A 17736-nucleotide genomic window follows, 5' to 3' on the forward strand; every position below is an offset into this window, starting at 1 on the left:
TATTTTTACGTGCAATATTTTACAAATAACAAATAAAAAATTAATTACCTTATAGTTGCAGTGTCGGCGCCCGATGCCTTTTGAACCTTCACTTCCTCTTATTGTTAGTGAGTTTTTTCCTCTCATTTGCACAATACTTACTTGCAAAACAGTTAATATCCTGATTATGTAATATTTTATACGACATTTCCAATGACGCGATTTTTGTACGAAAATTCAACGCATACTTTGTCGTTAGAAACAAAGGTATACAAAGATATAACTTGAACACATTATCGCACGGAATACGCACTCGACACTCAATGGCACTTTCCGAAGGAGATAACGATGGAAAAAAGGACGAAAACGATAATTAATTTTATGCGTTGTAGCTATGCTATACTTTAACTACTTGAGTATGTTTTCTATATTTTCCTCACGCATAAAAATGCAATTGCGCTTTGCGATATTTTACTATTTCGTATCATAATATACGTGAATATATATAAAAGTTAAAATTAAGAATAAAAAGAGTCGCAGAATAAAATATCTGACATTATATGAAGTATCGTTAAATGTGGAAGTTAATAACAATGAAAGCTATCAATCAATCAGTAATTTCTTACAAAGAATGCTATTGTACTTATTGCGGTTGTGTTGGAAGAATAATTATTGTAGAAGCATGAGGATATCAAGAAGGACGTATTGGAGGACAGAACAATAGAATAGCAAGGGGATCGTGCGTACAGATAATAGCGTGATTTGAGAAGATATGGAGTAGGAAGGATAGAAAGGAGGGACATGCGGAGCAGATATTGGCAACAGAGCGCGGATACTGCGCGTGCTGTAATTCTTAACACGACGCGAACTATTTTACACATGACAAAATATTTCTTACATAAAAAATTTTATTTCGATAAATAAAATATTATCGTATGTTTTATCACATTGTATTTTTAAAAATTTTGCGGATTTATTAGTGTAGTCTAAAATAAGAATTATAATTTTGCTCGATTGAAATTCTTCGTTTCAAGGCTTTTAAGGCGTTTTATTATCGCGTTATAACAGAAACAAAGAAATATATGAGTTAAAAGTAATTATTATTTAATTAAAATAGAAGTCGAGTTAATAAAGGATAAAAATTATACATTATTTCGATAGATATTTATCAATCACGTAATATAATATCGACGTAAATTTGTATGTATTATCTTCATATTTATTTTCAATCATAATTCGTATTTATTCACGTATATTAAAATGCAAGATAGTAAAACGTTCTAAATACATTAAAACGCGGAAAAATCTTGATAAAAGATAAACTATATACTTTATTGTACGAATTACCAAGGAAAGGAAGATATACGAAAGAAAGTTTTCAAGATGCGTTATCATCAACAGTATACATTCTGTCATCGTGTATTGTTAGAATTATTATTATTAAAATTTCTTTTTATTACTTAATACAATTATAGAAAAATTCTTTTGACAATTTCGTAGAATAAGAAACTTTATTCTAGAACGTGCAGTCGTGAAATCTGAAACACGTGATATATAAAATGGAATAGTTTTAAATAGGAAGTAAATCGTAACAATATGTCGGCGTCAAGGCTTCACATCTATAAAAAACATCACAAGATTAGAGGTAAGCAAGTACCATATCCACGGAGCGTTGTACGGCCGCACAACATGCTAAAAATACGAATCGTACGAACATATATCAGCAAAATCGGAATAAATAAAATTCATATTTACGCCGTCACATGTTTGTTTTGTATTCTTAAATATCGCGAAAGTTCAAAAGACGACAATAAATTCGACAAAATATGAACATATCATTGGAAGAAAGAACGCAACCAGTACAAGGATAACGTGCGGCCGATGAGGAACATGTAAAGAATAATACTAAACGTAATACTATTATGGCGATTTTTCTAACGCGAATGCCTCGCCAGTAACGATAACAAGATTGATCGCATACACCGGCATGATAACAATCACGAGAATCACAAGAAGAGATTCGATGTAGAGTTCAAACAAAATCTAGGGAAAGGTGCCCGAATGCCGGGTGGTTTCCTAACTCTGGGTACGTGCTTTTCTCGACTCTTAAGGGTTGCACTCTGAAACTGCCTCTTGTGACTAGTAGAAAAGGGTAGGAAACTATTTGGTCAGAATTTAAACAAATACAAACGGTACCCAGCAATAGGACATTTTTCCCTATTATTTCGCATGCGGATGGTCGCGTAACAAGATTATCGGATCGACGAGATAATCGCGCGCATCAGTTAATTCCGTAAACATCGCCGCCTTTGCGATAATCGGCGTTTGCGAAAATCGTGGAATTTGCGTAGAACAACACGCAGGCTATGCTGCCGCGCTCTCTGTAGCGTTCCACAGCGTGTCCCAGCCGCTTCAGGCCGTCAATCACTTGCTTAGGAATCCCATATTCGTAAGCCACTTCCGGTGGAAACAATTGATGATGTATCCTTGCCGAGTCCACCGCTTCTTTAACTGTCTGCTGCATCCAAAAGATCTTTGCAATCACCTAAAAATAAATGCGAGAATATCGTCCGTTGCTGTTCTTTATTTATTTATTTATTTCGGCATCACGCCATGCGCTGTTAAATAAAGACCTGAATATATTTTATTTATTAAAATATTACGAACTTGGGATACGGCGGTTGTAATTTTTGTACCGCCAGCGGCGCCCACGACCATCTTGACATCACCGTGCTGGTCGACGAACACGGATGGCACCATCGAAGATAGCGGCTGCTTTTTAGGCGCGATGTAATTGTTAGGGCTGGGTGGTATACCAAAGTAATTGTGCTTCAACGGAATGCCAAAATCGTCCATACCGTTGTTAAGCAGAATGCCGGTTCTTTTGCTGACGACTCCGCTCCCGAAACTGCAAAATCGTCAGAGTAAAAAGTGTACAGGGGACTTTTTGGAAACAATTTGCGAGCAGTACAATTTCGCGCAGAAATTTGCTTACTAATAGTTAATGGTGCTGGTAATCGACACGGCATCGCCGTTTTGTGCGAGCACCGACACGTGTGCAGTGCCGTGATCCTCGACACCGGCGCCGATGGAACAGCCGTAATGTCGCGGATCGTGCCACGTTCTGTTATCGCTTATTTTTTTTCGTATCGCGCGTGCAAAGTCCTTTGACGTCAGGTTTTTGGTTATCTTGATAAAAAGAAAAATGACAAAAAGATTAATATAATCGAAACAGATTAAAACTTGAGGAAAAAGAGAGTCATTTTTTGTCCTTAGCATATATATTTACTTCGGTCATATCGACGAAAGCTCCGTCGCCTAGATTCGTCCTTAAAGCATATGCATACTTAAACGTCTCTATCATCCTGTGATACGTGAGCGTCGTCGCGTTAAAATCAGCTATGCTGGCCGGCGTGAAACCGTAATCGTCGAAGACGTTGAGAATAAATGAGAGAATGCTTCCGCTACCGGGTAGTCCTGTCGTGAAGAGCTTTATTCCGCCCGAGAGATTCGTCTGTATCGGTTGATCCCACGATACTCTGAATAAAAATAAAAAAAAAAACATGTTAAAAATTATGTTCAACTATAATATACAGTTATACGATTCAGAATTAGGCAGAATGTACATTCTTGAGCAGATTTTTTTGTCTTCCGCTTTTTCTTTAGGTTTTTAGAATGAATTCCTGAGAGGCTGTAATTAAGGAACGACGATCTATTCGAAAAAAAGACGAATTTCGAGTTTGTTATTTTATGACTGTTCGGCGGCTAAAAAACCGAGCGCAATGGGTGCTCGACTATAAAAATCGCGCAAAAGTTCCAAGACTTGCCTGCAATTCTGATTACCTATATTCATTAAGATCCTGCATTGTTATAATCCCACCCTGTTCCTGCAAATCGTCGACGAGAAGTTGTCCAATGGTGCCGTTATAAAATTCCGTCGCGTTTTTCTCCGCAATAATTCGCAGTGTTTTGCAAAGTGCGTGGGGTTTAATGATGGATCCTGGTTTACGAAATTGCTTCGTCACAGGGTCGAGGAACAATTCTCTAAAAGATCGAGAAGAGAATATATCGTACAGTATTGTGTTGTACGGAGTAAATATTTTATAATTCGTTGTACGTGATTTATATTGGACAGGTGATACGTACTTTAAAGTTGCATCGTTATAAATGCTTTTTTTATTGTACTCCAGCGCGTCATACTGCACCAGTGTTAAAACATAGCCTTTTTCACAGAGCTCGATACTCGGTTGGAACAAATCTGCCCAAGGCAGTTTCCCGAATCGTTGATGAGCTTCCCAGTAGCCGGCCAGTTCACCGGGCACGGCGACCGCCAATGCGCCTGTCGATTAAAATTCATAAGCATTAGATACATATTTTTTCAAACAAAATAACAAAACATGCCGTGAAAAAATTGATAAAAATTTACCGAGTACCGACGCATCTGCGGGCTTGCCATTATACATCGTAGAATTCGCCGCGAGAGGTGCGCGGTCCCTAGCATTGAGAACAAAAGCCTGAGACGTAGATCTTTCGTAAATTGTCATCAAAAATCCACCGCCAAATCCCAGACTTTGCATATTTACGAGTCCGTTGCATATTAGCGCGGCCAGCGCAGCGTCCACTGCCGATCCATTCTGTTCTAAAATTGAACTAAAAAAAATTTCTTTCTTTAACAATAACGCCGTTCCGAATAAAATAATTCGACTTGTTGAATTTTATGCATTGAAAAATTCATATACTTATGTATGTACATACTTGCCGATAACAGCACACGGTGCTCCGTCCGCGCAAACAGCACCGCGTTTGAAAGTTTTTAACTTGCTCCACGATGGCGGCTGTAAGTTTTCCGGATCGGGCAGTACAAGAATTTTGTCATGTTGTGAGTCTGAGATATTATCACGCATGCAAACACCGAGGCTTATGATGATTGCCAACACGATTACAACACCGATGCTGAAGATTATGTTTCGCCCGTTTCGTAACCGTGATCTAAAAGATAAGATTTTATTGTCAGTGAGATATTTTTGTTGATCAAAATAATCTTGATAATCATCTTGGAAAATAATAAATTTTATAAACATAATGATAATAATTTCATGTATTTGTGTTTATGAGTTTTTAACCAATTGAATTCAATGTTAAAAATATTTTAAAAGATCTATCCGTGATGAAGCGAATTTATAAACCAATCTTCCGTTTTTTTTGTTTTTTTTTTAATTTTTTCTCAATAATTATTAATTTTGAGCCCCAAAAATTGTAGATCCACACTATTGGATAATATTTAAAGAAATTGTTATAAATCTATCATTGATACTCTTATAAACCTCTATACATACATATATCTCGTATATTGTATTATTATATTACGCAAAGCTATAATTAAAAATTGAAATTAGATTTAAACTTTTATGTTATTATATATTTGAAAAGTAAAATTCATTCTTAACATATTTCAATTTATATTTTTGAAGTTGGAAACTAATGCTAACAGTACTCTAATAATGCTATTGATGGACTAATGCTCACAATAAACAAGCTTGATATCTATATTTAACTGGATGCGATAACTTTTCCCAGATAATACGCAATCTTAAAGACATAAAAAAAACGTCTTTTTTTTCTTTGGATGTCTTCTGACATTTAAAAGACATTAGAAAAAAAATGACATCTTTTGAACACATTTTAGATGTCTTTAAAATTTGCATGTTGTTTTGGCTATCATTGGCCTTTATATATGTTGGAACTTTCTTATACGCCTACATTGTAAAAAAAGATTAGTATAAAATTATAACAATTATAAGGCAATTTTGGAAGTAATTATTATAGGTGAAAGTTTTCACGCGTTAATTTACAGTTTAATAAAATAAATGTTCTGTGTTGTAATGAAGCAAATTGCACAAATAAATTTACAGTTATTAGATATATCTTACATCAATAAGTAGTTATTATCAGTTGATATTAATAGTCCGAGTTATTTAAAGTTTTTAATTTCAAATTTCACACATACAACTTTAAATTTATCTTACTTATTCGCATATTCCCATTATTAATTATATAATTTTTACATTATTTGCGCAAATTTATCAAATTTGCACAGATAATTTACAGTGTGATAACTGCTGTGATCGCAAATCTGCGATCAAATAAAGAAACAGCAGTTAACAATCTCTTTCAATGTTTCTTTCGTTGACATTGAGATTGTGGGAAGGGATAGCCAACTTGCTCCCCTCTTCGTCTGAGCCAGTTGAGAGTCGCTGCAATATATTTATCTACATACAGTGATGCAAACTCGAGCCGGCCAGCACCCGAGCACCGCGGTAGGGGAAGCACGCACACAAACGAGAATCGTGACGTCACACGTACGTGTGCGCTTCGTCGTTCAGTTTGTAGAAGCGAGTGGACATACGTGTTCCGTCTCCTTTTTATCAAAGCGACGTTGCGCGCTTGTTGCGTATGACAACGTGAAATGCTTTTTCGAGATTTATGTGATCTTGTAAAAAGTAAATAATATTGATATTAATAAAATATCAGAACATTAAATATTTATAAATTATTAATATGCGTTAATTGCGATAGTTAATACTTTAGAGTTTAATATTATGTTATACAGGGTGTCTCATAACTACCGCTTAATACTTTAATAGTATTTTTTGAAGATAAAATAGAGTAAAGAATCTTAATACAAAAATATCAAGACTACAATAGTTTTTAAGTTATAAACAATCAAAGATGCTAATGATGTCGCGTAGGACTGGCACGCTCAGATTTGCAATTACACGTACACGCGTACCGATCTGTCAACTGCTATTGATTTTTACAAGTCAGGTGATATTGATTTTTACTGCACAGCTGATTTTTCACGGACGTGAAATGCATGTGGATTTTTGTTACTCCAAATGTGAGAGTTGTGGCTGTTAACTACTCCTTCACGAGTAAAACGTGACTCGTCTGTAAATAAAATTTTATGGACAAAACCAGAATCTTTATTTTCATTTTCCAATAATCATGTTGAAAATGATGGGAGATTATACATGAACATTACGATATACTTATTGTATTTTCTGTATCAGATTAAAACGCTTACAATAAATACAATGTAACGCATCTTTATCGAAAACATTTTCATCTAGAAGAATCTAATTTTATACATTGTTATTAGAGAATTAAAATAGAGATTCTGATTTGGTCATTAAAATGTTATTTACGGACGAGTCATGTTTTACTGGTGAGTATTTAACAGTCACAACTCCCATATTTCGAGTGACGAAAATCCACATGCATTTTGCGTCCGTGGAAAATCAGCTGTGCAGTAAAAATCAATATCACCTGACTTGTAAAAATCAATAACAGTTGACAGATCGGTACGCGTGTAGTTACGGACCTAAACGCGCCGGTTCTACACGATATCATTGGCAATCTTTGATCGATTACAAGCCTAATTTAAATCTCAAATAGTTTTATTATTAATTATTGAGTGGTCTTCCGCGCCACCCATGAGGTGCCACTTATAGCGCGTTAGGTTTTTCAACGTGGACCTTCGCCTGTAGCCCTATTATACCACATTTCAATATTTTTTTATGTTTGCAAAAGGGAGATATATATGAATATGTGTCTGTATATATATAAATATATAGACTTATATTTAATAGAGACACACACACACACACACACACACACACACACACACACACACACACATATGTGTGCGTGTGTGTCTCGTGTCTGCAAAAGAGAGACATATGTATATGTCTCGTGTCTGCAAAAAAGTGACATATGTATATGTCTCATGTCTGCAAAAAAGAGACATATACACATATATATATATATATATATATATATATATATATATATATATATATATATGTCTCATATTTTTTGCAGACAAGATTTATCTGTCTTACCTGTCGTTCACAGTTCCCAAGTAGCACATGTTTGTATGAAAACATTGGATACGATTAGGAAATGTAAATGAAGCGAACATGTGCAATCTAGGGTGTGATGACCGGGTTTTTTGCTGACAACGTATTTTTTATCCACCAGTAGGTCACAAATGTGATCTTTTGCAGACAACCTAGATAGACAAATATGTAGAAATTTAAATTAAATAGAAATACAGAATATGCAAAAATTAAATTAAATAATTAGCATATTATTATATAATTATAATAACATACAATTATAATCAATTGCAAATCACTATTTAATGCTGCTAATAAGTACTGTAATTATGTATTCAAGATGCAATCGTATGTCTATCTAGGAAGATATTTTTAACACATATCTATTATTTATAAGTGTGATGTCTTACATACATTAATGTAAGACATAATGTTCAAATGTACATGATATCATGTCTGTAACAGAAATGATATTCTAAACATTTGAAGCATTAGCATAAGCATTAGAAATGAGCAATGCAATAATAAATTTTATTTTAAACATTATTATTGCATATCATTAGACGAGGAGGGACCAGCAATTTCATGAACATTTGCAGCATATAATGTTAGATGACTTTTCTGTTTCTTAGGACATGCAGAATACAATTTGTCCGTGTACATTAGAGACAAATGCTTTTCATTAATTTCTATATCTACAGCAGTTTCCCTTCTCGCTTTCAATGCAGATTTAAGCACGCAAGTAGCATTGACACTAACAGACGAAAGTTTATTTCGTTTTTTCGTTTTTAAGTCCGGCAACAAGGAAAAGATTCTTTCTGAATCGGCATTCGAATTTGGCAGCGATCTTACAGCATTCAAAAGAGACTTCAAATTGGGATATTGATGAGAATGTTTTAAAATTTGTTTCCACATGTCATCAAAATTTGACATTGACAAATTATCTTTTTCTGCTTCTGTAAAACTTTGATGTAAAGCAAACCATTCTTTTCTTAAACCGTTTTCGTCAAACCCGCCAATGGTCTGAGCGACAAAATAAACATCATTGAATGAAGTTTCTCTGTTGATATCACGTAAAGCAGTGTCCGATTCAAAAACTTTTAATTTTGATAAAAATTTGTCATTTATTGGTAATCTCTTACAAATTTCTTGGGCAGCAGTTACGTAGAATTGCAAACAGTTCTCTTGAACTGTTGCAACTACGTCTGCGTGTCCTTCTATTATCAATTCGTTAATATATTTTTCGCATTCATCTCCTAAATATACTTCGTTTAAAGATTTTTGATTTTCTTTTTTTGAAAACTCAAAATTATTATTTATATTTTGTAAAAGCTCTGGTTTTAAAAAATGTTTACAAATTATGGTAAGGAACTGAAATGATTTTGGTTGCAATAATTGAATTCTTGTTTCCAGAGCTTGGAAAAATGCATTAAAAGAGTTAAAAAAATTCAAAATATGTTTTAAAAATAATAAATATGCTTTTACATCAGGTTTTTGCATTACAGATAATAAATTTTCTCCAGATTTTGTCTTTTCACTCATTACCATTTCTCTTAAAAAATGCTCGACAGTATCCCAAAACTCTATAAGTCTTTCAATACATGAATGCCGAGAAAGCCATCGTGTGTCGGACAACTTTAGAATTTTGCGATTTGTCTCCTGAAAACATTCACAAAATTCTTCAAAAATAGCAGATCGTTTTGGACTACCGTTAATAAAATTAGCTAATTTTTTTACGAATTCTTCGCAATACTCTGGAATTTTACCACATGCTGTATGTGCAACAAGTGCAGCGGAATGGCATGGGCATGGAAATGTTATTAAGTTTTTACATTTTTCCTCAAGCTTTCTTTTAAATGATGAATATTTGCCCGTCATGACGGGTGCATTATCGCTTGACAAAGCAATAATATTTAAAAATGGAATTTGATGTCTATACATTTCATTTTTAAAAGCATCAAACAATTTATCCGCACTGCTATTTTTTGCATCAATATCTATTAATTTTACTAATTGTGAGCGAATGTCTAATGTTGCAGGATCAACATACCGAACAAGAAACGTCATCCATTTTTGATTAGAAATGTCAGACGTTTCATCAATAAAAATAGTAAATTTAGTATTTTGAATAATATCGACTACACGATCCGTTTCAACCGGACACAACACGTTCGAAATAATCTTTTGACACTTAGTCCGACTCATTTTCATATTTTGTAATACGTCAGAATCTTTTCCTATTTGTTGGAAAAATGTTAGAATGTCTGTCGCAGTTTGATGCGAAATGTTTTTTTCGGCGATGAAAGCAGCATATCGAATTTCTGCTGCTTTCTTTCGCTCATCAAATGATAAAAATGATTCTGTCATATTAACATCTTCGTCTGTTTTCTTTTTTTCTAAATTCTTTTTCTTAGCTATTGTAGTGTGTGCTACGGATTCTGCATGATCATAAATATGCGACAATTTAGCAGACATGTATTTTTCACAAATGGAGCAAAAAAATAATTTTTCGTCATGTGATGCTTCACGTAACCATGGTTGAAAATGCTCCATTTCTAACCATTCTTTTTGAAATTTAAGTATATTAGAAGTACTTTTTTTAAAACTTACATCATTATTATTTAACAAAACAGATGTGTTTTTTTTAATATTATTTTTGTGACACATAGAATCCGCATGTCTAGAAATGCGCGTGTTACAAGAAAAATCTTTATTACAAATAGTGCAATGAAAAAAACTGTCATTTAACGGTACTTTTCGTATCCAAGATTTATACCGATCATTGCTAAGCCAGCCTTCAAAAAAGCTTCGCTTAAATTTTTTTTGTACAGAATCGCACATTTTAATATAGAAGAAAAAAGAAACAAAGACGAAGAATTAAATTAGACGAAAATTAAAAGAAGAAAAAACAAGGAAATATATGGAAATATATTGAAAAACTTACAGTCGAGATTGTCTCAGTTTTCTCATCAACGTTGCGATTTAATAAAACGTGTAAGAAATACGTTTACTCGCAATTATAAGCCAACAAGAGTACTACACAGGCTAATGAACGTCAAAAAAATTAACGACATATAGAGTATAGAAGTAAAAATAAACCGTGCTTCTTAACAAACAATAGAACAACAGACGCGGCCCCGCGCAGCGGTTTACTATTGTTACATGTCAGCCGCACCCGTGTCCTGCTGACAAAAGTGCAAAACGTTTGCAATGGAAGGCAATTTGTCTCGTAAGTAATAAATAAAATTATTATTATTCATTTTTGTTATAAAACGGACGTAAAAATGTTTTAAAAAAACTACGTCATAATTTGTTTTGTATGTTTATGTTACTAATTGTGATAAAATATATATTTCTTTTTTATTTTAACAGAACATACTACGCAAGAAGAAGGTGCATCCTTGCATCAGCTGCTGCAGCAAATACTGCAGCAGCAACAAGCACAACAACAACGACAGCTGGAAACACAGCAACAGCTGTATCAGCTGCAGCAGCTGCAGCAGCAGCAGCAGCAACAGCAGCAGCAGCAGCTGCTGCTGCTGCAGCAGCAACAGGAACAGCCGCAACAGCAGCAACAGGAACAGCCGCAACAGCAGCAACAGGAACAGCCGCAACAGCAGCAACCAAAAAACAAAGCTAGTAAGTTATTTACTTCATACAATACAATTATTAATTAATATACGAGTATACAATCGTAAATCTAATTGTAAATACTTTTATTAATTTTTTAGAAAGAAAAAGAAGAGGAGCCGGCCGCTCTAGGGCCCGCTGGTACCGCCAGCGAGGAGGCTTTGCCAGCGGTAGAGGAGAACGTGGCGGTACCGGAGGACGATGCGCCCGTAGCAGCAGAGGAGGCCGTGGCGGCAGAGGAGGCCCTGGCGGTAGAGGGGGCCGTGGCGGCCTCACAATAATAAAAAATATTTTTATTAAGTAATTATATTCAATAAATAAAATAAAAAATGAAAAAATTGATTTTTTTTTATTATAAAACAGATAAATCTTGTCTGCAAAAAATATGAGACATATATATATATATATATATATATATATATATATATATATATGTGTATATGTCTCTCTTTTGCAGACACCGAGACACACACGCACACATATGTGTGTGTGTGTGTGTGTGTGTGTGTGTGTGTGTGTGTGTGTGTGTGTGTGTGTCTCTATTAAATATAAGTCTATATATTTATATATATACAGACACATATTCATATATATCTCCCTTTTGCAAACATAAAAAAATATTGAAATGTGGTATAATAGGGCTACAGGCGAAGGTCCACGTTGAAAAACCTAACGCGCTATAAGTGGCACCTCATGGGTGGCGCGGAAGACCACTCAATAATTAATAATAAAACTATTTGAGATTTAAATTAGGCTTGTAATCGATCAAAGATTGCCAATGATATCGTGTAGAACCGGCGCGTTTAGGTCCGTAACTACACGCGTACCGATCTGTCAACTGTTATTGATTTTTACAAGTCAGGTGATATTGATTTTTACTGCACAGCTGATTTTCCACGGACGCAAAATGCATGTGGATTTTCGTCACTCGAAATATGGGAGTTGTGACTGTTAAATACTCCTTCACCAGTAAAACATGACTCGTCCGTAAATAACATTTTAATGACCAAATCAGAATCTCTATTTTAATTCTCTAATAACAATGTATAAAATTAGATTCTTCTAGATGAAAATGTTTTCGATAAAGATGCGTTACATTGTATTTATTGTAAGCGTTTTAATCTGATACAGAAAATACAATAAGTATATCGTAATGTTCATGTATAATCTCCCATCATTTTCAACATGATTATTGGAAAATGAAAATAAAGATTCTGGTTTTGTCCATAAAATTTTATTTACAGACGAGTCACGTTTTACTCGTGAAGGAGTAGTTAACAGCCACAACTCTCACATTTGGAGTAACAAAAATCCACATGCATTTCACGTCCGTGAAAAATCAGCTGTGCAGTAAAAATCAATATCACCTGACTTGTAAAAATCAATAGCAGTTGACAGATCGGTACGCGTGTACGTGTAATTGCAAATCTGAGCGTGCCAGTCCTACGCGACATCATTAGCATCTTTGATTGTTTATAACTTAAAAACTATTGTAGTCTTGATATTTTTGTATTAAGATTCTTTACTCTATTTTATCTTCAAAAAATACTATTAAAGTATTAAGCGGTAGTTATGAGACACCCTGTATAACATAATATTAAACTCTAAAGTATTAACTATCGCAATTAACGCATATTAATAATTTATAAATATTTAATGTTCTGATATTTTATTAATATCAATATTATTTACTTTTTACAAGATCACATAAATCTCGAAAAAGCATTTCACGTTGTCATACGCAACAAGCGCGCAACGTCGCTTTGATAAAAAGGAGACGGAACACGTATGTCCACTCGCTTCTACAAACTGAACGACGAAGCGCACACGTACGTGTGACGTCACGATTCTCGTTTGTGTGCGTGCTTCCCCTACCGCGGTGCTCGGGTGCTGGCCGGCTCGAGTTTGCATCACTGTCTACATACATACATAGCATATAGGTTAGTCTGCTGCACGGGCTGTACCGTTGCAAGTGAGATTAACAACAGTATAAATTCCTAACTGATTGGCTGCTGACTGTTAGTTAATAGTTACATTGGAAAGAGTGATGTTTGTCTGAACGTTCTCCATTTTATAATTGTTAAGTTTTATTTACATCTATCATTTGATGATTTTTGCTTGCCTAACCATTCAAGCAATTCAAGTGAAAGTACACTCCATTTCTTTGGAATTGGAACAAATCCGTTGGACAGATTCGTGAGCAGAACAGGCCAATTTATCTTGCAAAGATCGAAAATCAAAAACGAGAAAAACAACGAAGATTATTTTACTGGTAAAGTAGCATTTTATTGTTCCATATTTTAACTCTCAAACATAGCCATATTTCAAACTCTCAATTTCATATATTAAATTTATATTGTGTTATCAATAATAAATGTAACAATATTTGATATCAATTTAATATGAATTCTATATGTTTGACATATTAATAATGAAATATTTTTTATACTGTGACGTCAAAGTAAGTCTCATCAGTCATGATAAATTAAGTTGTGATGATATTTCTTAAATTATGACCTGAAGATAATAACACATATGCATATATACATACATATATACATACATACATACATGTATATATATATATATATATATATATATATATACACATGATATTGCAATTTTACATGTTCTGGAAGAGATCATTGAATGAGTCACTTTAAACGTTTCGATCACCTATTTCGATCTATTTTGCGATCTATTTTTCTAAATGTACGATAAAATTTGTCCAAAATATGCATTGTTTGCTCTTTCGAAAAACATGGATAAGTTATGATAAAATTAGGTTTTTATGTTGTTTTGTGTGAACTTACCTTCTTGCTTTATTTAATTGCAAGACCGACTATATCAGACTAATGGGCATTAAAAATTACAAATTAAAATTTGAAATTTAGTTAAGATAAAATGAGCTAAAATTGAGATGAGATTACTTAAGTGGTCGAACTCCAATCTTCAAACTTGTTATCTCATCTTTTACGTAAATGACTCTTGGACGTTAGTCACAGAGCCGCTGCAAGCTGGTGTGCAAGTTGTGCATTGTACGACACATTAAGGGGGGCGCCAAATTAAATTTTGAAAATTCTCCATTCCTAACACCAATTGTGCTCGCTTCTATCAGATATAACTTTTTTTGAAATAAGTACTGTATATCAATTTAGAGAAACTGTATCGTACAATCTAAAACTATTGATCGAATCATATAGACGTTTATTTTTTGGCGTTTCTAAAATCTTTCTCTACACATTTTAGTACTAAGAGCAAAAATAAAATATTGCGCTATCTATTAGAACAAATTATTTAAAAAAATATCTTAATAAAAATACACTCTTGTTTTTATATTTAAAAAATTGATAAATAAAAATATTAATGCAAAGAGAGCATCAAAATTCCCTTGGCACAATAGTCTTATATGCCAGTAGCGGCTCTGTTAGACAAATAAAATAATGTTATTATTATTTCTTCTTGAAAAACACTGCTAATATGCTAATCTGTCGTAAAAAACTTTTAAAGTTACTTCGAATAAAAGTTTAAATGATTAGATAAGAATAATCATTTAAACTGACATTAAAATATTTTGCATACAATTTTTGCATGTAATGCGATTAAAGTGCAAATAAAAAGCCACCTGAAGGAATGCGTAGTGAGAAAAAAGTGACGCACACATGTATAGATGCATATGATGATTGCAATCTTACATTTTACCGAAGAGATCACTCACTTGTTTACTTTAAATGTTTCGATCACCCATTTCGATCTATTTTGCGAACGATGCGAATCGAGCAGCCAGGCGGTTCCAACATTCTCTGAATCGAGAAACTGATTCCCCTCGTGACCGGTGCACCGGCGCACATCGTCGGCGCTGGTATATACAGAACTCGTGCTGGAACTCGAGAGCGAAGAGGCTCTCATGGTTCTCTTCTGCGAAAAACTCCATTTATTAATACAATAAATGGAATCGCGCCTTTCGCCGCATTTCTTACTTGACTAATTCGATACTAATCACTCACTTGGAAGACATGCTGTCTGTTTCTCATCTACAACCGTTCCTCACTTATTGTAACCGTACTTTTTCGTGCGCTTCTCGACCGGTGTGCATCGAGAAACTCCACGCCATGTCGGCGGTGTTGATTACATCCCAGAAATGTAGAAAGCACTGTTTTAACTATGTAAAGGCAATGTCGAGTTCAGTCCTTGACATGAATTGATGCGCATATGCGTGCGAATTCACCGGCTTTCGTGCAAACATAGTAGCGAGTGATAACGTGATCTCTGTGAACGTGGAGAAGTTGTTAAAAAAGAAACACACTTACGTCACTGAACGAATCGCCAGAAGACATGCCTATTACAGCGTGTTACGTGTTTCTAACACGCTTTACACAATGCAGAACTGACAAGAGAAACTGTGCAGCTGAAAATGTATCAGCTGTGAGTAAAATCGATGTGAGCGTGCGCAACAAGCGTATCAACGAACATCAGGACCGTAACCGAGAAATAAAGTTTAGTCCGCTCCAGTTTCGAAAGATTGAGACGAGTGCATATTTCTTTCGATTAATTAAAGATACGCAAATAACACAACAAAATTGAGACGAGTGCACGTCTTTCGATAAATTAAAGGATAAACTTCCGAAAAGCTATCACCCCCGATTTTGCTGATTTTTAGCGAAATTACTTATTTTATGTAGTAAATAATATTCCCAAATGGATTTTTGGCGCAAATGCCCCCTCCGCCCCCCAGCCCCCCTCAAAGGTAAAACTGTTTTTGTTAATTATTTCAGAAAGTATTCATTGTACGGAAAAAGTTGTCGAACAAAAAATGAAGCTCATAAAATGCTTTACAAATAAGGCCCTATACATATTTTATCTAACTCCAATATTTTAGCCGTTATTATCAAAAATCTGGAGGCAGTGTGTTCCGTCTCCCTGCGGGGGGTTCCACCATCAAAAAACTATATACATAGGGTTTGGATTGAATCTCGCTTTGCGTAGAAACTCGTAAACCCACGTGGAACCTCGCTTCGCATTGTAAAGTGTATGCGTGGATGCAGTGAGTGCCGCCCCTCCTACGGGGGCTTTTACAAGTTTTTTTGATAATAATGACTAAAATATTGGAGTTAGGTAAAATATGTATAGGACCTTATTTGTAGAGCTTATTATGAGCTTCATTTTTTGTTTAACAACTTTTGCCGTACAATAAATACTTTCTTAAATAATTAACAAAAACAGTTTTACCTTTGAGAGAGGCTGGGGGGCGGAGGGGACATTTGCGCCAAAAATTTATTTAGGAATATTATTTACTAGATAAAATAAATATTTAGGCTGAATACCAACCAAATCGGGAGTGATAGCTTTTCGGAAGTTCACCCAAATTAAAGATACACAAATAACACAATAAAATTACAAACACGTGCGATAGCACGTGTAATAACGTGTAACATGTACGTATTCATACCTCGGTTCTTGCAGCAATTCGAATGTGCAATTGTTCAAACTAATTTTCTCCATCATTTTCCCGTAGAAGATAGATCTCTGAGACTCCACAATGCAGATCCCGAATATTCTACGCTGAACACCTCGACCGCACTTTTCACACTGTCGCGCGCAGATGCTTTTCAACGAATTTCCACCAGTGTTCAAATGTAATTGCATTAACCACTATCTCATATCTTTGAACAAACACAAAAAAATTTTTTATTCAATCTATCGAGAAAAAATTCAATGATGTGAGGCCATGCGAGAGAGCAACGCGAGACACGATATACATGAAGAAAGAATGCCGGTTTCGGAAAGTCTGGTGTCGTAAAACATGTATACTCCGTCCAGCGAGAAAATATGCACGGCTCGGACGAAAACTCGTTTCGCGCAGGTTTCCCTAACGGGACGCTTAAAAAACCCCCCACTCCACATGACTGCACTGCTCATGCAGCTTGTCAATGCAAACGCTCTCCCCACTTTGGCCGCTATGCTTCTTCTATGCACAGGAAGTTATATTCTCTCGTTGGACAGATAAAATGATGTATTTTCCGAGAAAGAATACACACTATAAAACGTACTGGAACTACTAGAAGAACTAGAGAATGTGCTAGACGGGGGAGGAAGGCGTATAAGAATACGTTTCACGAACAGGATCAAGAAGAAGGGATATACCCTAGTATACTAGGAAAAATATTTAGTTGAAGGAACGAAAATTTTGTCACGGTGACAAAAATATTTGGTTGAAATATGCTCAACT

At 34.7% G+C, this 17736-nt stretch overlaps 3 protein-coding genes across 7 annotated transcripts in view; 2 read left to right on the forward strand and 1 right to left on the reverse strand.

Moving 5' to 3' along the window:
• Positions 1-1410: 1410 nt before the first annotated feature.
• LOC105680087 (scoloptoxin SSD14-like) lies at positions 1411-17307 on the reverse strand. 5 transcript variants are annotated; one of them, XM_067350009.1, is made up of 11 exons: positions 15847-15983; positions 15515-15776; positions 15226-15425; positions 4735-4968; positions 4406-4629; positions 4126-4318; positions 3823-4023; positions 3269-3518; positions 2975-3168; positions 2647-2887; positions 1411-2524 (listed from the first exon to the last, which is right to left on the reverse strand). In XM_067350009.1, the coding sequence occupies exons 2-11, from the start codon at positions 15539-15541 to the stop codon at positions 2261-2263; spliced, it is 2028 nt and encodes a 675-aa protein (XP_067206110.1). In that variant the 5' UTR covers positions 15542-15776; positions 15847-15983; the 3' UTR covers positions 1411-2260. The 5 variants fall into 5 exon arrangements, with proteins under 5 accessions (XP_067206110.1, XP_067206097.1, XP_067206106.1 ...); XM_067349996.1 differs by having other exon boundaries at positions 15515-15669; positions 15818-15972; XM_067350005.1 differs by having other exon boundaries at positions 15515-15738; positions 15818-15972.
• On the forward strand, positions 10651-13133 carry LOC136998119 (forkhead box protein P2-like). Its single transcript, XM_067350380.1, has 3 exons — positions 10651-11106; positions 11250-11516; positions 11609-13133. The coding sequence occupies exons 1-3, from the start codon at positions 11088-11090 to the stop codon at positions 11809-11811; spliced, it is 489 nt and encodes a 162-aa protein (XP_067206481.1). The 5' UTR covers positions 10651-11087; the 3' UTR covers positions 11812-13133.
• Positions 13257-17736, forward strand: part of LOC105680092 (phytanoyl-CoA dioxygenase, peroxisomal) — a 40019-nt gene continuing 35539 nt past the window's right edge. The window contains exon 1 of the mRNA XM_012380529.2: positions 13257-13779. The gene's annotated coding sequence lies outside the window, so the exon portion shown is untranslated. The remainder of the gene's footprint in view (positions 13780-17736) is intronic.

The sequence above is a fragment of the Linepithema humile genome, chromosome 1 (assembly GCF_040581485.1).
Source record: "Linepithema humile isolate Giens D197 chromosome 1, Lhum_UNIL_v1.0, whole genome shotgun sequence".
In the NCBI taxonomy this organism is placed as follows: Eukaryota; Metazoa; Arthropoda; class Insecta; order Hymenoptera; family Formicidae; genus Linepithema; species Linepithema humile.